General features: G+C 45.1%; 1 protein-coding gene across 4 annotated transcripts in view; it reads left to right on the top strand.

The window, feature by feature from the left end:
* The window catches only part of RHOBTB3 (Rho related BTB domain containing 3), a 178,886-nt gene extending 153,434 nt beyond the window's left edge, over positions 1-25,452 (top strand). For all 4 annotated transcript variants that reach the window (XM_077289428.1, XM_077289399.1, XM_077289418.1 and 1 more), the window contains 2 exons: positions 18,537-18,633; positions 22,014-25,452. In XM_077289428.1, coding sequence (XP_077145543.1) covers positions 18,537-18,633; positions 22,014-22,129 — 213 coding nt within the window. In that variant the 3' untranslated portion in view covers positions 22,130-25,452. The remainder of the gene's footprint in view (positions 1-18,536; positions 18,634-22,013) is intronic.
* Positions 25,453-27,437: the final 1,985 nt, after the last annotated feature.

Raw genomic sequence — 27,437 nt, forward strand, 5'->3', positions numbered from 1 at the left:
TGAAAGACTTTTTTCAAACACAAATTGCGCAAAAACTACAAATCCGATCGGCACGAAAAATACTTAGCACACCTCTCAGGAACGCTGGCTTCGAAATGACACCTCACTGGAGTCTGTGAGTTTAGCGGTTCGGGCCGCATTACGTGCGGACTGAATAATAAGAATAAGAAGAAGTTTACCACGGTGGAATAACAGTATAGTGCTTTGTTCCAAAGCACTATAATAACTAGATGGGTATTTCCTGAAGGAACTACAGATAGTGCTTTGGAATGGTGCCCGGGCTGCCCCTGCAAGACTTTCACACTTGGGTGCCCCTCAGGCGGTCCGATTTGGTGGGTTGGGTCAATCTGGGTCTGATTTTGTGGGCGGGGTAAATCTAGGTCCGATTCGGTGGGCGGGGTCACTTTTGGTCCGATTCTGTGGGCGCGGCCACTCTGGGTCCGATTCGGTGGGCGGAGCCACTCTGGGTCCGATTTGGTGGGCGGGGCACCTTAGGGACCAATTTGGTGGGTGGGGTCACTCGGTCCGATTTGGTGGGCTGGGCACCTCAGGGTCTCATTTGGTGGGCTGGGCACCTCAGGGTCCGATTTGGTGAGTGGGGTCACTCTGGGTCCGATTTGGTGGAAGGGGTCACTCTGGGTCTGATTTGGTGGAAGGGGTCACTCTGGGTTCGATTTGGTGGGCGGAGCCACTCTGGGTCCGATTTGGTGGGCGGGGTCACTCTGGGTCCGATTTGGTGGGCGGGGTCACTCTGGGTCCGATTTGGTGAGCCGGGCCCCTCGGGGTCCGATTTGGTGAGCGGGGTAATCTACTATATAATTGTCTAAGGGCACTTCCGTCTTTCTGTCTCACAACACCGCTACGTCATCATCTCATGAGACCGCAATGCACTCTTGGGACCGGAGCGCGCAACAAGCATCGGGTACCGGCCACTCCAGGTGCAACAAGCATCGTGTACCGGCCGCTCTAGGAGGTGCAACAACCATCAGATACCGGCCGCTCCAGGAGGTGAGTATGTAACTTTTTTATTTTAATTCTTTTTTTTTTTTTTTAACAGGAATATGCAGTATACTATGTGACTGGACAATATACTACGTGACTGGGCAGTATAACTACGTGGCTCTGCGCTGTATACTGCGTGGCTCTGCGCTGTATACTACGCGGCTCTGCGCTGTATACTACGCGGCTCTGCGCTGTATACTGCGCGGCTCTGCGCTTTGTACTGCGCGGCTCTGCGCTATATACTGCGTGGCTCTTCGCTGTATACTACGCGGCTCTGCGCTGTGTACTGCGCGGCTCTGCGCTGTGTACTGCGCGTGTCCGTGCTGTGTACTGCGTGTGTCTGCGCTGTATACTGCGCGGCTCTGCGCTGTGTACTGCGCGGCTCTGCGCTGTGTACTGCGCGGCTCTGCGCTGTGTACTGCACGGCTCTGCGCGGTATACTGCGGGGCTCTACGCTGTATACTGCGGGGCTCTGCGCTGTATACTACGCGGCTCTGCGCTGTATACTGCGCGGCTCTGCGCTGTATACTGCGTGGCTCTACGCTGTGTACTGCGCGGCTCTGCGCTGTATACTGCGCGGCTCTGCGCTGTATACTGGGCGGCTCTGCGCTGTGTACTGCGCGGCTCTGCGCTGTATACTGCGCGGCTCTGCGCTGTGTACTGCGCGGCTCTGCGCTGTGTACTGCGCGGCTCTGCGCTGTGTACTGCGCGGCTCTGCGCTGTGTACTGCGCGGCTCTGCGCTGTGTACTGCGCGGCTCTGCGCTGTGTACTGCGCGGCTCTGCGCTGTGTACTGCGCGGCTCTGCGCTGTGTACTGCGCGGCTCTGCGCTTTACACTGCGCGGCTCTGCGCTTTATACTGCGCGGCTCTGCGCTGTGTACTGCGCGGCTCTGCGCTGTGCACTGCACGGCTCTGCGCGGTATACTGCGCGGCTCTGCGCTCTGTACTGCGCGGCTCTGCGCTGTGTACTGCGCGGCTCTGCGCTGTATACTGCGCGGCTCTGCGCTGTGTACTGCGCGGCTCTGCGCTGTGTACTGCGCGGCTCTGCGCTGTGTACTGCGCGGCTCTGCGCTGTGTACTGCGCGGCTCTCCGCTTTATACTGCGCGGCTCTGCGCTGTGTACTGCGCGGCTCTGCGCTGTGTACTGCTCGGCTCTGCGCTTTATACTGCGCGGCTCTGCGCTTTGTACTGCGCGGCTCTGCGCTGTGTACTGCGCGGCTCTGCGCTGTGTACTGCGCGGCTCTGCGCTGTGTACTGCGCGGCTCTGCGCTGTGTACTGCGCGGCTCTGCGCTGTATACTGCGCGGCTCTGCGCTGTGTACTGCGCGGCTCTGCGCTGTGTACTGCGCGGCTCTGCGCTGTGTACTGCGCGGCTCTGCGCTTTATACTGCGCGACTCTGCGCTTTGTACTGCGCGGCTCTGCGCTGTGTACTGCGCGGCTCTGCGCTGTGTACTGCGCGGCTCTGCGCTGTGTACTGCGCGGCTCTGCGCTGTGTACTGCGCGGCTCTGCGCTGTATACTGCGCGGCTCTGCGCTGTGTACTGCGCGGCTCTGCGCTGTGTACTGCGCGGCTCTGCGCTTTATACTGCACGACTCTGCGCTTTGTACTGCGCGGCTCTGCGCTGTGTACTGCGCGGCTCTGCGCTGTGTACTGCGCGGCTCTGCGCTGTGTACTGCGCGGCTCTGCGCTGTGTACTGCGCGGCTCTGCGCTGTGTACTGCGCGGCTCTGCGCTGTGTACTGCGTGGCTCTGCGCTTTATACTGCGCGACTCTGCGCTTTGTACTGCGCGGCTCTGCGCTGTGTACTGCGCGGCTCTGCGCTGTGTACTGCGCGGCTCTGCGCTGTGTACTACGTGGCTCTGCGCTTTATACTGCGCGACTCTGCGCTTTGTACTGCGCGGCTCTGCGCTGTGTACTGCGCGGCTCTGCGCTGTGTACTGCGCGGCTCTGCGCTGTGTACTGCGCGGCTCTGCGCTGTGTACTGCGCGGCTCTGCGCTGTGTACTGCGCGGCTCTGCGCTGTGTACTGCGCGGCTCTGCACTGTATACTGCGTGGCTCTGCGCTGTGTACTGCGCGGCTCTGCGCTGTGTACTGCGTGGCTCTGCGCTGTGTACTGCGCGGCTCTGCGCTTTATACTGCGCGACTCTGCGCTTTGTACTGCGCGGCTCTGCGCTGTGTACTGCGCGGCTCTGCGCTGTGTACTGCGCGGCTCTGCGCTGTGTACTGCGCGGCTCTGCGCTTTATACTGCGCGACTCTGCGCTTTGTACTGCGCGGCTCTGCGCTGTGTACTGCGCGGCTCTGCGCTGTGTACTGCGCGGCTCTGCGCTGTGTACTGCGCGGCTCTGCGCTGTATACTGCGCGGCTCTGCTCTGTGTACTGCGCGGCTCTGCGCTGTGTACTGCGTGGCTCTGCGCTTTATACTGCACGACTCTGCGCTTTGTACTGCGCGGCTCTGCGCTGTGTACTGCGCGGCTCTGCGCTGTGTACTGCGCGGCTCTGCGCTGTGTACTGCGCGGCTCTGCGCTTTATACTGCGCGACTCTGCGCTTTGTACTGCGCGGCTCTGCGCTGTGTACTGCGCGGCTCTGCGCTGTGTACTGCGCGGCTCTGCGCTGTGTACTGCGCGGCTCTGCGCTGTGTTCTGCGCGGCTCTGCGCTGTGTACTGCGCGGCTCTGCGCTGTGTACTGCGCGGCTCTGCACTGTATACTGCGTGGCTGTGCAATATACTTCGTGGACATACATATTCTAGAATACCCGATGAGTTAGAATCGGGCCACAGTCTAATAATCATAAGACTACAGATAGTGGTTTGGAATTGTGCTGTACTGTCACTTTAAAGGTACCGTCACACTAAGCAACGTCGCCAGCGATCTGTGACGTTGCAGCGTCCTAGGGAGCGATATCGCTGTATTTGACACGCAGCAGCGATCAGAATCCCGCTGTGAAATTGCTGGTCGCTGCTAGAAGGTCTGCACATTATTTGGTCGCTAGGTCGCCGTGTATCGCCGTGTTTGACAGCAAAAGCAACCATACCAGCGACATTTTACGCTGGTAACCAGGGTAAACATCGGGTTACTAAGCGCAGGGCCGCGCTTAGTAACCCGATGTTTACCCTGGTTACCAGCGTAAAATGTAAAAAAAAACAAACAGCACATACTTACATGCTTCCCCCGGCGTCCGCTTCCCACACTGACTGAGCGCCGCAAATTGAAAGTGAAAGCACAGCACAGCGGTGACGTCACCGCTGTGCCCTGCTACTGCCGGCGCTCAGTCATTACAGGAAGCGGACGCCGGGGGACGCATGTAAGTATGTACTTACATTTTACGCTGGTAACCAGGATAAACATCGGGTTATGTTATGGTTACCCCAATGACCATGGGAAAAAGAATACAAAACGGACTAGCTCTCGGGTGATGGAAACTAAGGTCGACCGTGACCTGAACCTGACCCAACACTTACAGTAGCCGGGGGATGTACCTACGATGCCCTAGACACCACGCGCCAGCCGGAGATCTAACTACCCCTATAAGAGGAATATACAGGCCTGCCTTACCTCCAGTGAGGAACCCCAAAAGATGATAGTAGACCCCCACAGATATTGACGGTGAGTTCAGAGGAAATGACATACGTAGGATGAACAGCAGATTTAGCACAGTGAGGTCCGCTTACTAGATAGCAGAAGGACAGGAAAGTGTTACTTCACGGTCGACCTAAAAATCACTATTCAAAAACACCATCCAGAAAATACTTTAAACTCCAGTGACAACTCATGCCACTGGAGTAGTAATTTTCTGTCCACAAGAGCTTCCAGCACTGAAGAGTCACATTGCAGATAGCTGGACAAAAATAGCAAAACAAGAAACAAAATTCAACTTAGCTGAACTGGAACTTGAGGCAGGTGAATGCAACAGAATGCTACTAGCACATTGTTGGCCGGCATGTGACTAACAGCCAAGCAGCCTTAAATAGGAAACTCCCCAAGAGGGTGGCGACAGGTAATCAGAGATGGAGGAAGGCACATAAGAGACACTACCATAACAGACCACCGGGGGAGCCCACAAACCGAATTCACAACAGTACCCCCCCCTTAAGGAGGGGGCACCGAACCCTCACCAGAACCACCAGGGCGACCTGGATGAGCACTATGAAATGCACGAACCAAATCGGGAGCATGAACATCGGATGCTGTCACCCAAGAATTATCCTCCTGGCCATAACCTTTCCACTTAACCAGATACTGAAGTCTCCGTCTGGAAACACGGGAGTCCAAGATCTTTTCCACCACATACTCCAATTCACCCTCAACCAACACAGGAGCAGGTGGATCAGCAGAAGGAACAACCGGTACCTCATACCTCCGCAATAATGACCGATGGAAAACATTATGGATATTAAAAGATGCTGGGAGGTCCAAACGAAAGGACACAGGATTAAGAACCTCCAGAATCCTATAAGGGCCGATAAACCGAGGCTTAAACTTAGGAGACGAGACCTTCATAGGAACAAATCGAGAAGACAGCCACACCAGGTCCCCAACACCAAGACGAGGACCAATACGCCGATGACGATTAGTGAACTGTTGAGTCTTCTCCTGGGACAACTTCAGATTGTCCACAACCTGTCCCCAAATCTGATGCATCCTATCAACCACAGCATCCACTCCAGGACAATCCGAAGACTCCAATTGACCGGACGAAAACCGAGGGTGAAACCCTGAATTACAAAAAAATGGAGAAACCAAAGTGGCAGAACTAGCCCGATTGTTAAGGGCAAACTCTGCCAATGGCAAAAAGTCAAGCCAATCATCCTGATCAGCGGACACAAAACACCTCAAGTAAGTCTCCAAGGTCTGATTAGTACGCTCAGTCTGGCCATTAGTCTGAGGATGGAATGCAGACGAAAAAGACAAATCGATACCCATCCTGGCACAGAACGTCCGCCAAAATCTAGACACAAACTGAGTACCCCTGTCAGACACTATATTCTCAGGAATACCATGCAAACGCACCACATTCTGAAAAAATAGAGGAACCAACTCAGAGGAGGAGGGCAATTTGGGCAAAGGTACCAAATGAACCATCTTGGAAAAACGGTCACAAATCACCCAGATGACAGACATCCTACGAGAAACCGGAAGGTCAGAAATAAAGTCCATAGAAATGTGCGTCCAAGGCCTCTTAGGAATAGGCAAGGGCAACAACAACCCACTGGCCCTAGAACAGCAGGGCTTGGCCCGAGCACAAACATCACAAGACTGCACAAACATGCGCACATCTCGAGACAAAGAAGGCCACCAGAAGGACCTAGACACCAAATCCCTGGTGCCAAAAATTCCAGGATGACCTGTCAACGCGGAAGAATGAACCTCCGAGATAACTCTACTGGTCCAATCATCAGGGACAAACAGTCTACCAGGCGGACAGCGATCAGGCCTATCCACCTGAAACTCCTGCAAAGAACGCCGCAGGTCTGGGGAGACAGCTGACAATATCACCCCATCCTTCAGGATGCCGGTAGGTTCGGAATCACCAGGCGAGTCAGGCTCAAAACTCCTAGAGAGGGCATCCGCCTTCACATTCTTGGACCCAGGCAGATATGACACCACAAAGTTAAATCGGGAGAAAAACAATGACCAGCGCGCCTGTCTAGGTTTCAGACGCCTGGCCGACTCAAGATAAATTAGATTCTTGTGGTCAGTGAGGACCACCACCTGGTGTCTAGCACCCTCAAGCCAATGACGCCACTCCTCAAACGCCCACTTCATGGCCAGAAGTTCCCGATTTCCCACATCATAATTTCGCTCAGCGGGCGAAAACTTTCGGGAGAAAAACGCACATGGTCTCATTACTGAGCAGTCAGGATCTTTCTGCGACAAAACTGCACCTGCTCCGATCTCCGAAGCATCCACCTCAACCTGGAACGGAAGTAACACATCAGGTTGGCGCAACACAGGGGCGGAAGAAAAGCGGCGCTTAAGCTCTTGAAAGGCCTCCACAGCCGCAGAGGACCAATTAGCAACATCAGCACCCTTTTTGGTCAAATCAGTCAAAGGTTTAGCAATGGCAGAAAAACCCGCTATAAATCGGCGATAGAAATTAGCAAAACCCAAGAACTTTTGCAGACTCTTCAAAGAAGTAGGTTGCATCCAATCACAAATAGCCTGAACCTTGACAGGGTCCATCTCCATAGATGAAGGGGAAAAAATATATCCCAAAAAGGAAATTCTCTGAACTCCAAAACTACACTTTGAGCCCTTTACAAAAAGAGAATTAGCTCGCAAAACCTGAAAAACTCTCCTGACCTGTTGAACGTGAGATTCCCAGTCCTCCGAAAAAACAAGAATATCATCCAAATACACAATCATAAACTTATCCAGATATTCACGGAAAATATCGTGCATAAAGGACTGAAAAACGGAAGGGGCATTTGCGAGACCGAAAGGCATTACCAAATACTCAAAATGGCCTTCAGGCGTATTAAATGCGGTCTTCCACTCATCCCCCTGCTTAATCCGCACCAAATTATACGCACCACGTAGATCGATCTTAGTGAACCACTTAGCCCCCTTTATACGAGCAAACAGATCAGTAAGTAAAGGTAACGGGTACTGGTATTTAACTGTAATCTTATTCAAAAGTCGATAGTCGATACAAGGTCTCAATGAACCATCCTTTTTACCTACAAAGAAAAATCCTGCCCCTAGTGGAGACAACGAGGGGCGAATATGACCCTTTTCCAAGGATTCTCTGATATACTCCCGCATAGCAGTATGTTCAGGTACAGACAAATTAAACAAGCGACCCTTAGGAAACTTACTACCGGGGATCAATTCAATAGCGCAGTCACACTCTCTGTGGGGAGGGAGAGAATCAACTTTAGGCTCTTGAAAGACATCATAAAAATCTGACAGAAATGCTGGGATCTCAGAGGGAGTAGATGAAGAAATAGGAACCAAAGGTGCATCCCCATGAATACCCCGACATCCCCAGCTCAACACAGACATAGATTTCCAGTCCAAGACGGGATTATGAATCTGTAACCATGGTAATCCAAGCACTAAGACATCATGTAGGTTATATAATACAAGGAAACGAATAATCTCCTGATGGTCTGGGGTAAGACGCATAGTCACTTGTGTCCAATATTGTGGTTTATTGCTAGCCAAAGGTGTAGAATCAATACCCTTCAGGGGAATAGAAACTTCCAACGGCTCCAAATCAAACCCACAACGCTTGGCAAAGGACCAATCCATGAGACTCAGAGTGGCGCCAGAATCCACATAAGCATTCACAGTCACAGATGATAAGGTACAAATCAATGTCACGGACAAAAGAAATTTTGACTGCAAGGTACCTGTAGAAAAAGATTTATCAACCTTTTTATCAACCTTATTTATACGTTTAGAGCATGCTGATATAACATGAGCTGGATCTCCACAGTAGAAGCACAATCCATTTTTGCGCCTGTAATTTTGACGTTCGCCTCTAGACAAAACACGATCGCATTGCATATGCTCTAATGCCTTTTCAGAGGTCACCGCCAAATGGTGCACAGGTCTTTGCTCAGAAGACACCGCCATATGGTGCACAGGTTTTTGCTCAGAAGATACCGCCATATGGTGCACAGATTCTTCCTCAGAAGACCCCGCCATATGGTGCACAGATTTGCGCTCCCGCAAACGCCGATCAATCTGGATAGCCAATTTCATGGCATCATTCAGACCTGTAGGCACAGGGAACCCCACCATGACATCCTTCACGGCATCAGAGAGACCTTCTCTGAAATTAGCTGCTAAAGCGCACTCATTCCATTTAGTAAGCACCGACCATTTACGGAATTTCTGGCAGTATATCTCAGCTTCATCTTGCCCTTGGGAAAGAGCTATCAAGGCTTTCTCAGCCAAAATCTCCAAATTAGGTTCTTCATAAAGCAACCCCAAAGCCTGAAAAAACGCATCTACATTTAACAACGCAGGATCCCCTGGCGATAATGCAAATGCCCAACTTTGTGGGTCGCCGCGCAGTAGAGAGATAACAATTTTAACTTGTTGAGTCTGATCACCAGCAGAGTGAGATCTCAGAGACAAAAACAATTTGCAATTTTCTCTGAAACTCAAAAACCGGGATCTGTCTCCGGTAAAGTATTCAGGCAGAGGAATCTTAGGTTCAGACATTGGAGCACGTATAACAAACTCTTGTAGGTTCTGTACTTTTGTCGCAAGGTTATTCAAACCTGCAACTAAACTCTGTGGATCCATGTTTCAAATGGGTGTAACCCAAGCATTCAGAGGTTAAGAGGAGAGGAGAGAAAAAAAAGTCTGAAGACTGCAGTTTAAGCAAGGAATACAAATGATCAAACTAAGGTGCACTTTCAAACACAGAAAAAAAAAAAAAAAAAAAACCTTTTCTTCTCCTTCCTACTTTAGTGCATATTTTAACACATAGATTTTTTATAGGCCGGCCAAACTGTTATGGTTACCCCAATGACCATGGGAAAAAGAATACAAAACGGACTAGCTCTCGGGTGATGGAAACTAAGGTCGACCGTGACCTGAACCTGACCCAACACTTACAGTAGCCGGGGGATGTACCTACGATGCCCTAGACACCACGCGCCAGCCGGAGATCTAACTACCCCTATAAGAGGAATATACAGGCCTGCCTTACCTCCAGTGAGGAACCCCAAAAGATGATAGTAGACCCCCACAGATATTGACGGTGAGTTCAGAGGAAATGACATACGTAGGATGAACAGCAGATTTAGCACAGTGAGGTCCGCTTACTAGATAGCAGAAGGACAGGAAAGTGTTACTTCACGGTCGACCTAAAAATCACTATTCAAAAACACCATCCAGAAAATACTTTAAACTCCAGTGACAACTCATGCCACTGGAGTAGTAATTTTCTGTCCACAAGAGCTTCCAGCACTGAAGAGTCACATTGCAGATAGCTGGACAAAAATAGCAAAACAAGAAACAAAATTCAACTTAGCTGAACTGGAACTTGAGGCAGGTGAATGCAACAGAATGCTACTAGCACATTGTTGGCCGGCATGTGACTAACAGCCAAGCAGCCTTAAATAGGAAACTCCCCAAGAGGGTGGCGACAGGTAATCAGAGATGGAGGAAGGCACATAAGAGACACTACCATAACAGACCACCGGGGGAGCCCACAAACCGAATTCACAACAGGGTTACTAAGCGCGGCCCTGCGCTTAGCAACCCGATGTTTACCCTGGTTACCCGGGGACCTCGGCATCGTTGGTCGCTGGAGAGCGGTCTGTGTGACAGCTCTCCAGCGACCAAACAGCGACGCTGCAGCGATCGGCATCGCTGTCGCTATCGCTGCAGCGTCGCTTAGTGTGACGGTACCTTTAGAGCTGATATTATCTGACAAAACTTGTGACCTGGTGAGCTGATGTAGACTTCATAGGCGTTGGCATAGTAACTGTGTCTGACTGCGCATATCAATGAGCTAATCAGCCAGGTGGCAGTTATTTTTAGAAATTGCCTCAGAAACCAGCCCATTATAAACGTATGGGACAATTTCCCTATTGAAACGCATTGAAAGACTTTTTTCAAACACAAATTGCGCAAAAACTACAAATCCGATCGGCACGAAAAATACTTAGCACACCTCTCAGGAACGCTGGCTTCGAAATGACACCTCACTGGAGTCTGTGAGTTTAGCGGTTCGGGCCGCATTACGTGCGGACTGAATAATAAGAATAAGAAGAAGTTTACCACGGTGGAATAACAGTATAGTGCTTTGTTCCAAAGCACTATAATAAGAACTAGATGGGTATTTCCTGAAGGAACTACAGATAGTGCTTTGGAATGGTGCCCGGGCTGCCCCTGCAAGACTTTCACACTTGGGTGCCCCTCAGGCGCTGGTTTGGTAGTTGTAGCCCCTCAGGGTTGAGGCCACTCTGGGTCCGATTTGGTGGGCCGGTTCACTCTGGGTCCGATTTGGTGGGCCGGGTCACTCTAGGTCCGATTTGGTGGCCCGGGTCACTCTAGGTCCGATTTGGTGGCCCGGGTCACTCTGGGTCCGATTTGGTGGCCCGGGTCACTCTGGGTCCGATTTGGTGGCCCGGGTCACTCTGGGTCCGATTTGGTGGCCCGGGTCACTCTGGGTCCGATTTGGTGGCCCGGGTCACTCTGGGTCCGATTTGGTGGCCCGGGTCACTCTGGGTCCGATTTGGTGGGCCGGGTCACTCTGGGTCTGATTTGGTGGCCCGGATCACTCTGGGTCCGATTTGGTGGGCCGGGTCACTCTGGGTCCGATTTGGTGGCCCGGGTCACTCTGGGTCCGATTTGGCGGGCCGGGTCACTCTGGGTCCGATTTGGCGGGCCGGGTCACTCTGGGTCCGATTTGGCGGGCCGGGTCACTCTGGGTCCGATTTGGCGGGCCGGGTCACTCTGGGTCCGATTTGGCGGGCCGGGTCACTCTGGGTCCGATTTGGCGGGCCGGGTCACTCTGGGTCCGATTTGGCGGGCCGGGTCACTCTGGGTCCGATTTGGCGGGCCGGGTCACTCTGGGTCCGATTTGGCGGGCCGGGTCACTCTGGGTCCGATTTGGCGGGCCGGGTCACTCTGGGTCCGATTTGGTGGGGCGGGTCACTCTGGGTCCGATTTGGTGGCCCGGGTCACTCTGGGTCCGATTTGGTGGCCCGGGTCACTCTGGGTCCGATTTGGTGGCCCGGGTCACTCTGGGTCCGATTTGGTGGGCCGGGTCACTCTGACTGACAGCAGGACAAGGGAATGGCTGATAACAGAGAGAAATAGACTGACAGCAGGACGGGGATTGGCTAATAACAGAGAGAAATAGACTGACAGCAGGATAGGGGAATGGCTGATAACAGAGAGAAATAGACTGACAGCAGGATGGGGGAATGGCTGATAACAGAGAGAATAGACTGACAGCAGGACAGGGGAATGGCTGATAACAGAGAAATAGACTGACAGCAGGACGGGGGAATGGCTGATAACAGAGAGAATAGACTGATAGCAGGACGGGGAATGGCTGATAACAGAGAATAGACTGACAGCAGGACAGGGGAATGGCTGATAACAGAGAGAAATAGACTGACAGCAGTACGGGGAATGGCTGATAACAGAGAGAATAATTGCGGGAAAAAAGCCTAATAAGAATAAATAGACTGACAGCAGGACAGGGGAATGGCTGATAACAGAGAGGAGCTGATATTATCTGACTGACAAAACCTGTTTCCTAGTGGGCTCGTAGGCGTTGGCATAGTAACTGCGTCTGACTGCGCATATCAATGAGCTAATCAGCCAGGTGGCAGTTTTGAAATTGCCTCAGAAACCCGGCCATTATACCCTATGAGGAAATTTCCCTATTGAAATGCATTACAATGAGGGGAAAAAACATTTTCAAACGCAAATTGCGCCAAAACTACAAATCCGATCGACACGAAAAATACTTAGCACACCTCTCGTGGACGCTGGCTTCGAAATGACACCTCACTGGAGTCTGTGCGTTTAGCGGTTCGGGCCGCATTAATTGCGGAAAAAAGCCTAATAATAATAATAATAAGTTATCCACGATGGAATAACAGTATAGTGCTTTGTTCCAAAGCACTATAATTATAAAATTCCTCCAACTAGAAATGTAGCATAGTTCTTTTGATTCACTATGTCACTTCCCCCACGTGAAGGGCATTGCAGTAGCATAGGTATTCATATTTACAACCACTCATATTGTGACAGATAATTGCTAGTGGTCATAACCATGGATACCTACCGTAAGTTACTGCAATGCCCTGCACATGATGAAAGCGACATAACGAATCAGAAGAACTATACTACATTTCTAATTGGAGGTATTTGCTGCTATTATTATTATTATTACACCTTCTACATATTGAGATAGGATCTTGGAGATGGGAAATCCCTTTAACTTCTTACACATTAAGCCTGCTTGTGCTTTAGGCCACTTTCATTATGTACTGCTTAATGCGTAGGAAAAGATAAGAATTTTTTTTTCATACAAGAAAAACGGGGTTGACAAACGGACCAAACATGAATTCAGGACACTGAAAAAAATAACCATTTTTCATGCATGAAAAAAAAGAATAATATGTGGAACCCGCCTTACAAAAAGAATGTTTGTAATAAATAATAGTGTAATAAATAATAAATGAAAAAAAACTGGGTGCTGAAAATAGGGGAAGTAAAAAACCAAAACATTTAGTTCAGCATTAATAGCATTGTCCTTATCTGGACAGCAATACCTTAAATACTACAATGTCCCAAATACAGTAATAACACATACACAAGTCCCGGATTAGTGCCTTTCCACTGATGTCGGCACTGTGTCTCCCGGGACTTACGTGACATTATGTCACTTAAAGGGATATTCCTACCTCCAATATCCTATCCCAATATGTAGTTGTTGTCATAATAATAATTATAGCAAATGCCACCAATTAAAAATGTGGTATAGTTTTTCTGATTCGCTATGTCTCTTTCCTAATGTGCCGGGCATTGCAGGACCTTAGGTATCCATGGTTGTGACCACTGACATAGTGACAGTTTGCTAGTGGTTGTAACTATGGATACCTAAGGTCCTGTAATGCCTACACATGAGGAAAGAGACATAGCGAATCAGAAAAACTATACTACATTTCTAATTGGAGGTATTAACTAATATTATTATTGTTGCACCTATTACATATTGGGATAGGATCTTGGAGTTACAATGCAACGCTTAAAGAGGTATTCCCATCGGCAGCCTTCTCGGTTCTCCCAGAACTCTTATCAGTTGTACCAGTTGCAGCGTGCATTTGATAAACCAATGTCAAGTGAGTGCCAGGAGAAACCATGCTGACATTGCTGGAGCAGTGCTGGTCCAGAGTGGAGTATGTTGTTTTTTGTTTTGTTTTGTTTTTTTGTTTTTGGGGCACTGTGGCATTTGAGAAGGGGTTTCCAGTTATTAACAATGCCATAAATGAGGCACTTAAGTGTTATAGATGATTTTTTCTTTAACTATTTTTAATTATACAATTCATTTTTTTTAGTTAAGTGAAATATGACCTTAATATGTATACCTAATAAGTGTAAATTTTTTGCTTTATGGTTTATTTGCACAACCAATTTTTCAGTTGTCATGTGCACAACAGACTGCACAAGAGGCAGTAAAACAGTTGATAGCACAATGCACATGAGCAATTGTTTTACAAGGATTGTGCATCATCTTACTCTGTCCTACAAGAGTCTCCGGGTATGTGCGCATGGCATCTTTAAGATGCTGCGGGACTCGCCAAGTTCTCTTAGGCAAAGACTCTTTAGGTAAAAGCTAGTGATATTTTTCCTGAAGTGGCTTTGCTGGCGGTTATGCCATCATCTTTGGGTCGGCTTCTCTGCCGACGACTTTTTGTCCATAATTTAAACTATAACTAGCAATAACAGGTTTCCTAGCAGAAGCCCCTGTGGAATGAACATGTTGCTTCTTTTAGCGGCTTCACACTTTCCGAATCCTGAAAATGTTGAAAGAAGTAACAAAAAGCTGAACATGTGCCCAGCAATGTTGTTTTTACATTGCTGCGTATTATCTTCATTTTTGCAGCAGTTTTGTGGCGCTTTTCTAATAGATTCCACCCATAATCTTACCTGAAAAAGACGTCGTGTGCACATACACTCATATCCATGTAAGGCTACTTTCACACTAGCGTCGTTTGCAATACGTCGCAATGCGTCGTTCAGGAGAAAAAACGCATCCTGCAAAGTTGTCTGCAGGATGCGTTTTTTCCCCATAGACTTACATTACCGACGCATTGCGACGTATTGCTACACGTCGCAACTGTCATGCGATGGTTGCGTCGTGTTTTGGCGGACCTTCGGCACAAAAAAAGTTACATGTAACTTTGTTTTGTGCGTCGAGTCCGCCATTTTCGACCGCGCATGCGCGGCCAAAACTCCGTCCCCTCCTCCCCGAACCTTACAATGGGGCAGCGGAAGCGTCGTAAGACTGCATCCGCTGCCCACGTCGGGCATCACTTTCACAACGCGCGTCGGCACGTCGGGCCGACGCACTGCGACAGGCCCGTACCGACGCTAGTGTGAAAGCAGCCTTAATGGTCCTCTTGGTTTTTCAATCTGTATAAAACTACATGTCAGTATTTGGTCAGTATTTCACATCAGTATTTGTAAGCCAAAACCAGGAGTGGCTGATAAGTACAGAAGTGGTGACTTGTTTCTATTATACTTTTCCTCTGATTGTTCCTCTCCTGATTTTGGCTTACGAGTACAGAGGTAAAAAACTTTCCAAACACCAAACGTGTGCACGTGGCCTTAGAAATCATTCAGCTCATTAATAACTTATTTTCTGGAGCAGTTTCAGGATTCTCAAGATTTGCTAGTAAAACTTGTCATTATGATTGGTTCCAGAGTAAACAGCAGATAGACAGCGTCATGGAAAGTGATGCATCAGGGGTTGTTGTATATTCTGCTGGCTCCGTGTCCTGGCAGGACACAATGCAAGTTTTGTTCTGCTAAATTACATGAATATGTGTAAATCTTTGCCAATCAGTGATTTCAAATAACCAGTTTCTAGCACCATAAAAATGTTTCAGTATTTTTACAAGTGGTCTAAAGAGAAAACAATTAATAGTACAGGCATAGTGTTGTAGGAAGTTACAGAAAAGTGTTAGGCCCATTTCCTCTGTCCCTTTTTTTCAATAGGAGTAATAAATCACCCCACCCCCACCAAAAAAAGAGAGAAAGATGGAAATTCCCCAATATACAATGATTGCCAAAAGTGTTTGCACCCTTGAAATTGTTTCAGAAAATGAAGTATTTCTCCCAGAAAATTCTTGCAATTACACATGTTTTGTTATATCCATGTTTTATTTTGCTTTGTGTGTATTGGAACAACACAAAAAAAGAGATAAAAAGGCAACTTAGACTTTTCACACAAAACCCCGATAATGTGCCAGACAAAATTTTTCCAAAATTGTGGATAAACAACTTTGTTTTAAGCATGTGATGCTCATTCAAACTCCTCTTTGGCAATTAACAAGTGTGGGTAATATGAAAATCCCACCTGAAACCACAGAAAAAGAGAAGTTGACTCAATCTTTGCATTGTGTATCCTTGTTTGCCACGATAAGCATGAAGAACAGAAAGAAGAGGAGAGAACTGTCAGGACTTGAGATCCTAATTTGTTGAAAAATGTCAACAATCTCAAGGTTACAAGTCTATCTCCAGAGACCTTGATGTTCCTTCATCCATAGTGCGCAACATAATAAAGAAGTTTAAAATGCATGCCACTGTAACTAATCTGCCTGGATGTGGAAGGCAGAGAAAAATTGATGAAATGTTGCAACACAGGATAGTGCGGATGGTGGATAAGCAGCCCCAATCAAGTTCCAAAGAAATGTCCTGCGGGCTCAGGGTGCATGCATCAGTATCAGCGCAAACTATCCATTGACATTTGAATTAAATGAAATGCTGTGGCACGATACCCAGGAAGACCCCACTGCTGACACAGAGACATAAAAAAGCTAAACTGCAGTTTGCCAAAATGTACGTGCGTAAGCCAAAATCCTTCTGGGAAATTGCCTTGTGGACAGATGAGACCAAGATAGAGCTTTTTGTTAAAGCACATAATTCTATGTTTACCAAAAATGGAATGAGGCTTACAAAGAAAAGAACACAATACCTACAGTCAAATATGGTAAAGGTTCAAAGATGTGGGTTTTTTTTTGCTGCCTCTGGCACTAGATGCCTTGACACTGTACAGGGCATCATGAAATCTGAAGATTACCAAAGGATTTTGGCTCTCAATGTAGTGTCCAGTGTCATATAACTGGGTTTACATCCTAGGTCATGGGTCTTCCAGCAGGACAATGACCACAAACATACTTCAAGAACCACCCAGAAATGGATGGAAACAAAGCTCTCTGGAGTTTTTAAGTGAGCCTGGATCTAAATCCTATTAAACACCTGTGGAGAGATCTTAAAATTACTGTTTGGAGAAGGCACCCTTCAAATATGAGAGGTCTGGAGCAGTTTGCAGAAGAGTGGTCCAAAATTCCAGTTCAGATGTGTAAGAAGCTTGTTGATTGATGTTGAAAGCGATTGATTACAGTTTTTTTTATTCCAAAGAGCGTGCAACCAAATATTAAGGTGAGGGTGCCAACAATTTTGTCCAGACCATGTTGGGGACTTTATGTGAAATAATGTCCACTTTGCCTTTTTTTTCTCTTTTTTTTTGTGCGGTTTCAATACACACATGTGTATAACAAATCATGTGTAATTGCAATAATTTTCTGTGAGAAATACTTAATTTTCTGCACAAATTCAAGAGTGTCAACATTTTGGCCATGAGTGTATCCCTATAGACTGTGTAGGTAGAGAATAAAAAATGTATGTAGAACAGGTCTCCTGAAGCAAGCTGCTGCATGAGATTAGTATAGGAAATAATGCACTGATGGGGGTTAATTTGAATAGCAAGGCTACTCTAACGCCATAGGCCACATTCACCTGAAAACGCCCAGAGTGTCTTTTTGGCTTCCATTTGGTGATGTGCTTCTGTGTACCTTTATTTGTTATGGAGAATAGTGTCTGTTGCACTGTTATATATGGATGCATCCAGTAAAACAATGTATATCCTAACTGTTTGTGAACAGTTTGGGAAGAATTCACCATAAGCCTATAGAGAGAAATCTGTAGGATGCGTCCAGGGGGCTGTATAACCTGGATTTTCAGCTCATCTGTACTATGGAGCTGTATGTAATAGAAATTCACCGCAAACTCTGTAGTTTAATGTGTTGCAAGAAAATTAAAGGTTTATTCCAACTTGTGAGTACAAAAAATTGATAAAGTGAAGGAAAAATTATTTAGAGCGATTTATATTCAAGTGACTTTTTGACCTATCCCCAGGTCTTATTCTATACGTCGTTGGTAATTGTTTAGTCATGGGGCTAGATGTAGTTTGTGCGGGGTTATTTCCTTGGTTATAGTCAAAAGCAAGGTGCGCTGTATAGTCCTCGAAATGGTATCGATATGGCAATATGCTTTAAATTGCTTTGATGGCAGCGCTCCCGCACTTTGCCTAGCCTCCTGCTGTTGGAGGGATAGGTCAAAACGTCACTTGAATACAGTCGCTCTAAAAAACTACAGAGTGTGCTGTGAATTTCTATTACATTAGGGTCATCTGGCCCCTTACACCAGCACCTTGCCTTACAACAGAGTGCAGGCCAATATTTATTTTTTCAATGGAGCTGTATGACAATGTATGGTGCTCTGCATTGTGCTTTACTCAGCAATAAAGCTTCCATTCCTTTATAAAATTATAGAAAATTAGAAAAAACAGCTTTATGAAACTGAAGAAATATGGTGGCATGTGCCATTTACTGTTTCATACAACTTGAGCCGTAGAGTAATAATCAAGATAGGTATCGAAAACTTAACTATCAATGATTGTTGTGTGTAGAGATTGCCTGTTAAGATTTGTATATGTCCGATATAGCTCACTTCTTTTAATATTGATTTGGTTTTGTTTGACAGTTCCATAACTCAGAAAGTCTTTATAAATGGCTACTTTACTTTCTTGCCACACATCACATGATCTTCAGTCAAAAGCAAGAGTTTCAAGACCTTTCAGGTAACTCGTTCTAGAATTGGCACAGTAATTAGTGATAGTGTTAGAAAACCTAAACCAAAACACATGGCTTAATTTAAATGTTTTGGTGACATTTCTATAAAATTTACCTTTTCTTTCCTCAAGTTGTAGTTGGATTACATAGGACCTTTAATTTATGAATAAAGACTAAAGCATGCCAACAATAAACCGAGCAGTTTTTTTGTCCTATCAAATATATGACCCCTTTTCTAGACATTTGTGGAAAGTGTCTAGTGAGGTCTAGACCTTTATTCTATTTTGTGCAAATGAATACTAGATTAGTTTAAATTGAATTGTGCACAAAAAAGTGTATGTTAGGTCTCATTTGGATGTATATGAATCATGTACGTGACATGAGGGAGAAAAAAAAAGAAATAAACTAGTACTATGCACACCTAAAATAAAAACAGCTTTTATTGTTGTACAAACATAAAAATACACTGCTCAAAAAATGAAGGGAACACTAAAATCCCTCATCCTATATATCACTGAATGAAATATTCCAGTTGTAAATCTTTATTCATTACATAGTGGAATGTGTTGACAACAATAAAACCTAAAAATGATCAATGTAAATCACAACTAATATCCCAGGGAGGTCTGGAGTTGGAATGATGCTCAAAATCAAAGTGGAAAATGAAGTTACAGGCTGATTCAACTTCAGTGGAAATGCCTCAAGACAAGGAAATGATGCTCAGTAGTGCAAACCTTCTTGCCACAGCTCGCATTGATGTGCCATCCTGGATGAGCTGCACTACCTGAGCCACTTGTGTGGGTTGTAGAGTCTGTCTCATGCTACCACGAGTGTGAAAGCATAACCAACATTCAAAAGTGACCAAAACATCAGCCAGAAAGCATTGGTACTGAGATGTGGTCTGTGGTCCCCAACCAGAAGAACCACTCCTTTATTGAGGGTGTCTTGATAATTGCCAATAATTTCCATCTGTTGTCTATTCCATTTGCACAACAGCAAGTGAAATGAATTGTCAAACAGTGTTACTTCCTAAGTGGACAGTTTGATTTCACAGAAGTTTGATTTACTTGGAGTTATATTCTGTTGTGTAAGTGTTCCCTTTATTTTTATTGAGCAGTATATATAAAAAATCAATAACACAACCTGGGCCACACATAATCAGATGCTGACATGGGCCAAGATGACATACCAAAAGGTAGACATAACAGCATAATAATACATCATCTTTTATAAATATTGCTTGCAATGGTAAATATAATTAGTATGAAGCTTGCATAAATGCATACAAAGGACACCATATAATATGGACACCAATAATCCAAAGGGATAAAGCAGTGAGAACAAGGCATACTGGAGATGGGCTACGGGAAGATTGAAATATACTATAAGGTGCAAAATGTAAACCAATGTAATGAATCTCAAATAATGTATAATAGCAATCTCAAATAGCTGTAGTCAGATGCATCCACGTATCCAACAATAAATAGACATAAGAAAAGCCTATAGAAGGTATATAAAGATGCTTATAAGGTTATTATACCCACATATGAAAAACACTTGTAGACTATTCCTAGCCAAAGATATAATAGCTATAGTGCCCAGTGCTAGATTAAGTGCCCTATGCTAACCAAAGTATGGTTAGAAAACATGTCACCCATGAAGACCCGTGGCTCATGGAGCCCGGGCACTCCATGTGTACCGCTGTAGATTACAGGTTCATCAGGGAAAGTGAATCATTTACATATTCTAACTGTGATTTTCATGGCTAGAACATGTACCCACTAAAGTCTTTAGTGCTATTCACATGTACATGTTTTTCTGTGGACCCTTTGTCTACAAAAAAAAAAAAAATTGGAGACGTCTGTTAATTGGAATCCCCTATCAATATTACCCATTCAAGTCTATGGCTCCATGAAAATCGCAGGCAGCACATGGATAGCATCAGCAAGCAGTCTGTGTACTGTCTCTCAGTATTAACACAGACCCAGAGGCTTGACTGGGAAATATTGATCTGTGATTCCAATTAACAGACATGTCTCTGATTTTTTTTTTTTTGTAGACATGGGGTCCACAGAAAATAGTGACTCTAGACTTTCATTATAATCCTGAACAGCCTCTTTAATGATATTGTGCTCTGTAGACAGTATTCATCTATTTGAGGCGGGCATCAAAATGCAGTTGACCACTTTTTGGTGCCCATTTCAAATAGGCTTGTATGGCAAAATATTATGTCAGACAGAGGACAAAGTCTTTATCATTAAAGTCAATTAACCATGATGTGAACTTGGCCTTTATGGTACCCAATTGACTTGAACTTAACAACTGGCCACAGCATTTTTTAAATTTTATATTGCAACATAATCAGCAGACACTTATAAAAATTGTTTTTTTTCTAAACTGTGGACAGATTTTGTTTGTTTGTAAAGCTTTATTCAGACATGTGGTTTTTTTAAAAAAAATTTTTGCATGCTAGAAAAAATTTTTTTTAGCTGGATCTGATTTTTATCCATCCATTTTTGGTCCATTGCCAATTTTTCTATTTGTCAATTTTTACTATCAGTTCAGCATCTGTTTTTTTTTTTCATGCAAAAAAAAAAAAAAGCCTTTCATATTCACTGACAACCATTTGTTGTCCTTTTTTTGTTTGTTTTTTTTCACAGATCCATTGATTTGAAAGAATAAGTCTGATCCATGAACCATAGAGTATATTGGGTTCATGATCTATACTTGAAAACACAGAACACATACGTGAAATATAGACATTTTGAATGAGGATTAAGGGGATTATTTACTGCTTAGCCAACCCCATCTCAATTACTACATTCCTTCATGTAAAATAAAAACTGCCTATACCCACCTCCCTGCAGTGTTAGCGACAGTGGCATTATGTCACGTGAGCCCTGCAGCCAATCAGTGGGGTGGCTTCACTCTCACTTCCTGCAGATAAAACTGACATTTGGAGGAAGTCAGAACTTCTACTCCTCTCTTTCAGAAGGTCAGTTTTACATGGGAGAATAAAATCATTAAGAAGTGGTTGTCCGAGTAGTGGACAACCCCTCTAAATCAATATAGCGATTTGAAACGCACTACTTGCAGTGAATTTTTGTGCTTTTTATTTACTTTTGATGTGTTTTTTTTGTGTTTTATTTTTTTTCTTGCAAAATAAACCATGTTCTTGGTGTGGCATGGAATAAATGGCTAAATAAAAAACACCACCCAAAACAAGCTTAAAAAAAGGCATTGAAATCATGGGGTATGTACAAGCAAAATAAAAGACAACAAATGTGTAGAGATTACTGGTACAAATGGCAAAAAGAAGCCAAAAATAACCATTGTGCTGTGTATATGTTCTGTGTAATCTTAGATTTTTCTTTTTCGCTCGTTTCAGCTGAGGAACTGGAGTTTGTGGAAAAATACAAGTGGCCTTCCCACAGTTACCTGACGGAGCTAGCAGAATACAGAAGCTACATCCATTTGCCAAAGCAGAGATGCACAATCATGTGACCAGGGCGCATACAAGTGTTAATTGCTTCCCTTTTCTAAAACTTGTCAATGCCTAATAATACTGCACTTAGGCTATTTACAGATAACTGCCATCCTCAGATGTACTTGCCGAAAATATATATAACCTCCTCAGATGGCCAGAACAGATATCAAAGCCTTGGGGTTACCAATAATATCACCTGACAGGTCACCGTAAAAATCTGTCGAATGGACTGCGATTAGCAGAACTACTCCAGCAATGCTCTCACCATCTTTGACCTGACTTCAGATACACAGGGCAACTTCAAGAACGTACAATTTTATCCTGGCTTTTCTTTGTTTCCTATCACTGCGGCTCGGTCCACACTACGTTTCTTGCCATTGTCGCAGGAGGTATGAGCCCGAAAGTGTGCGCAGTCAGGATGAATGCTGAGGCATCTGTACACTATAGGGAGCATTGTAAATAAATGTATACCATGTGGTACAGGGGTGGACACAAACAAAAGAGGGCCCCGATGCAAGAAAAATATATGGGCCCTTTGCAGTCCATTAACTAATAAATGCACAATTGCACCTGCTTTGAGGTAGAAGTGGCCCACTTACCTCTTGTGACTCCTGTGAGGTTGCACCAGTGATAAATCAGCCCCTGACATGGTATACATTTCTTTGCAGCCTCCCTCTCTGTAGGAAATTGTAGTTTGTTGCCTTTTTCGTATACCGTTAAGGAACCAGTCAGCAGAGGCCAAACCCCTTCCCCACATTTTTGGCCTTCATTTAATAAATGACAGCTGATAGGAAACTTACACTATGTGATGGGAAAAGCTCCTAATGTGTAATGTAGGCTAAGTGTACAGACGCATCAAGGCCAATGCAGTTTATAGCCGAGTGCTCTGTTAGGCCTCTTTCACACAAGCAAATTTGATATAACCATGATCTGTGCTATATTTATATCTCAAGCTGCCTTAAGCCTGAATACACCCCATTTAAGGGGTTTTTAGGTTGAGACTGGATGAAACTACTGATCTTTAGCAGTGATGAGCAAACATGCTCAGATAAGGAGTTATCCTAGCATACTCGGGTGCTAACTGAGTAACTTCGACGTGCTCGAATAATATGTTTGAGTCCCCGCGGCTGTTCAACAATCGGCAACACATGCAGGCATTGCCTAACAAACAGACCATTACGCCATGTGTTTTTAGCTGTCGCACAGCCGTGAGACAGGCAACCACGGGGACTCGAACATTTTTTTTGAGCATGCCGAAGATACTCTGTTAGCACATGAGCATGCTAGAATAACACCTTATCCGAGCACGATCGCTCATCACTAATCTTTAGTATAGGTCATCAATAAAAGATAAATGGAGATCCATCTCTTGACACTCCCACCCATCAGCTGTTTGAAGGGTCTGTGGTGCTTGTAAATTAGGAAACCTTTGCATGTGTTTTTTGTTAATTATTCTAAGAGTTTAAAAAGGTCCCTTAGTCTGTTTCAGTAGGCTCCACAATCATGGGGAAGACTGCTGACTTGACAGATGTCCAGAAGGCAGTCATTGACACATTCTACAAGGAGGGTAAGCCACAAAAGGTCATTGCTAAAGAAGATGGCTGCTCACAGAGTGCTGTATCCAAGCATATTAATGGAAAGTTGAGTAGAAGGAAAAAGTGTGGCAGAAAAAGGTGCACAAGCAACCGGGGTAACCGCAGCATTGAAAGGATTAAGAAAAAGCCATTCAAAAATTTGGGGGAGATTCACAAGGAGTGGACTGCTGCTGGAGTCATTACTTCAAGCTCCACCACACACAGATGTATCCAGGACATGGGCTACAAGTGTCGCATTCATTATGTCAAGCCACTCATGACCAATAAAAAACGCCATTGGTCCAAGGGGTTGTTTTCAGATTAAAGTAAATTTTGCATTTCATTTAGAAATCAAGGTCCCAGAGTCTGGAGGAAAAGTGGAGAGGCCACAATCCAAGCTGCTTGAGGTCTAGTGTGAAGTTTCCACAATCAGTGATGGTTTGTGGAGCCATGTCATCTGCTGGTGTAAGTCCACTGTGTTTTATCAAGACCAAAGTCAGCGCAGCCGTGTAACAGGAAATTTTAGAGCACTTCATGCTTCCCTATGCCAACAAGCTTTTTGGAGATGAAAATTCATTTTGGCACCTGTCCACACTGCCAAAATTAACAATATCTGGTTTTAAAAACCACAGTATCACTGTGCTTGATTGGCCAGCAAACTCGCCTGACTTTAACCCCATAGATCTCTGTCAAGAGGAAGATGAGAGACCCCAGACCCAACATTGCAGATGAGCTGAAGGCTGCTATCACACCAACCTGGGCTTCCATCCCACCTCAGCAGTGCCACAGGCTGATTGCCTCCATGCCACGCAGCATTGATGCAGTAACTGATGCAAAAGGAACCCCGAGGAAGTATTGAGTGCATTACTGAACATACATTTCAGTAGGCCAACATTTCAGATTTTAAAATCATTTTTCAAGCTGGTGTTATAAAGCATTCTAATTTACTGAGATAATGACTTTTGGGTTTTCATTGACTGTAAGACATAGTCATCAACATAAACAGAAACAAACACTTGAAATAGATCACTCTGCTTGTAATGACTCTATATAATATGAGTTTAACTTTTTGTATTGAAGAACTGAAATAAATTAACTTTTGATGATATTCTAATTTTGTGAGAATCACCTGTATATAATGACTAAAAACACTTTTTATTCACCTGATGAAGGCATATATGGCAGAAACACGTTATGTTATGGTTCAATTTTTTTTTTTTTATTGTTGTAATGTTTTTAGCCATCGTGTACGTGATATAGAAACTACCGATTGTGATCACATCAAATAAATATTGAACTCCTCTATATCCACGATCCATTCGGTGATTGTCCTTTGATCGTCAAAGATTCCACTACCATATTTGGATGCAAACATTCGTAGATATATCCAGATCACTAGGAATCCTCTTTACAAACAGAAGGGCCATAGTTTTTTCACCTCATACTACTCAAGTGGAACAACTTCTAGGCCCAGAAAGTTTGCTGCCTCGGCCATTAGATGAGCCCCATGCCGCATGAGGTATCCCAGGAGTTTGTTTAAACTACCAGTGTTGTGCTCAGTCTGCAAAACCTGTTCAGGTGAGCAAATGTATCTTTCATAGTGTTGGTTACTGTAGTTATTGTGCTTAGGTAGCGTTTTTTCTTTTTTATCCTCTTTTTTTTTCTGTCCAGGATATTTTATTTATAAATAAAAAGTGAAGTTACCAGTCTGATGGCCGCTCTGTTCTCCTGATCTCAGTGCAGAGCTGTGTGTGACTATAACTGACACGTGCTTCTGCTGACTTTGGCCCAGACTCATTGAGACTGGCGGTTGGAAGGAATTAGATGCTTCAAATTAATTAAGAGATGCACGGTGCTTAATGAATTTGGCACATCCTATCAGTGGTGTGCACCTCACCAGAAATGTTTCTCCAGTCAGCGACTGCAGTAAGATTTTGGGGGTAAGAAACGCAACCACTTCTTATTAAATTGGCAGGCTGACATAGCCATGCCCTGCTCTGACTTGTCTCGTCACCATTTTCATAATGCTTTATATCGGCCCCCAACCCGACCTGCAAGAGAAGAAAAATAACTTTTATTATACTCACCTGCGGGGTGGTCTGGCGCCTCCCATATTCTTATGACCCCCATCCTCCTGCTTGCTTTCTGTGGATGATGCGTCCCTTTGTCATCCACACAGTCCCCTCGGCACAGCGCTCCTGCGCAGGTGTACTTCTTTGCCCTGTCGAGGGCAGAGCAAAGTACTGCAGTGTGCATGCGCCGGGGCTCTTTGACCTTTCTGGCACCTGCGCACTGCAGTACTTTGTTCTGCCCTCAACGGGGCAGCGAAGCATGCCTGCGCAGGAGCGCAGTGCCGAGGAGGTCCGTTATCCACATGAAGCAAGAAGAAGGGAGGCGCCAAACCAAGAAGATCAACACCCATCGGACCGGACCGCCCCGCAGGTGAGTATAAGTTTTTTTTCTCTTGCAGATCGGGTTGGGGGCAGATATACTGCATTATAGGATGCTGTATATCAGCCCTGAAAGGTGATGACCGCATCTCATATCGGCCAAATCTGGTGGCAGGTTCCATTTAACATCTCAAGGCTTCAAACCAATGAAGCGTCAATAAACATGCCCTGATCATTCTTCAAGCAGCTTTTAGCTCTTCAGAAACTCTGTAGTAAGATGCCGTGTTTACGTACCCCAAGAAGTGGCAAAAGGAGATATGCATCAAGGGCCATGAGGCAGCATGGGAACGGTAGGAATCCAGCATCATTATGATTCAGCGATAGTACATACAGGCAGCACTTCCACTACTTATGACAAAGGCCTCATTCAGACATCTGTGATTCACATACAGCTTTTGTCATGTATACATTATTGTCTATGGAATTGTTCGTGTCTTTTTTGTTGGTCCAAGAATAGATACATGATTTTTTTAAATCTGATTTGCAGATCAAACTTGCCCATTAAAAGGAAATTGGTTCAAAAAACAAATATTACTTGGGTGGCATGTGTCAGAGTGCTATCCATTTTTTTTTTTAAGTTTAATAGGTGGCAGAAGCAAGGAATGTTTTTTTCAAACGAGAAAAATAGATTAGACACTGATGTTACAATGGGTGCATGGACCAAAAATTGGTGACATCGATCCAATACATTCATGGCAAACGAGGTGTTCTTTCTCATATATGTAAAAAAAAAAATGACATCTTAAGGAAGGTCTGTGCTGTTGGGAATAATATAATATACACATACAGTTGTGTGAAAAAGTATTTTCTCTTTCATGATTACCTATTCTTTTGCATGTTTGTCACACTTAAACATTTCATATCACCAAACAAATTTAAATACTAGACACAGATAATACATGTAAACATAAAGTGCAGTTTTTTAAATGAAGGTCTTTAAGGGAAAAGGAAATCCAAACCTACAGGGCCCTGTGTAAAGAAGTTATTTGCACTCTAAACCTAATAACCAGCAACAACTGCAATCAAGCGTTTGGGCAATGAGTCTTTTCCAATGACCTAGAGGAATTTTGGCCCACATATCTTAGCAGAATTGTTACAATTCAGCCACATTGGAGGGTTTCCGAGCATGAACCGCCTTTTTAAGATCATGCCATAGAATCTCAATTGGATTAAGGTGAGGACTGTGTCTAGGCGACTCCAAAGTCTTAATTTTGTTTTTCTTAAGCCATTCAGAGGTGGACTTGCTGGTATATTTTGGATTATTGTCCTACTACATAACACAAGTGCGCTTCAGATCATGA

The sequence above is a fragment of the Ranitomeya variabilis genome, chromosome 1 (genome assembly GCF_051348905.1).
Source record: "Ranitomeya variabilis isolate aRanVar5 chromosome 1, aRanVar5.hap1, whole genome shotgun sequence".
NCBI lineage: Eukaryota > Metazoa > Chordata > Amphibia > Anura > Dendrobatidae > Ranitomeya > Ranitomeya variabilis.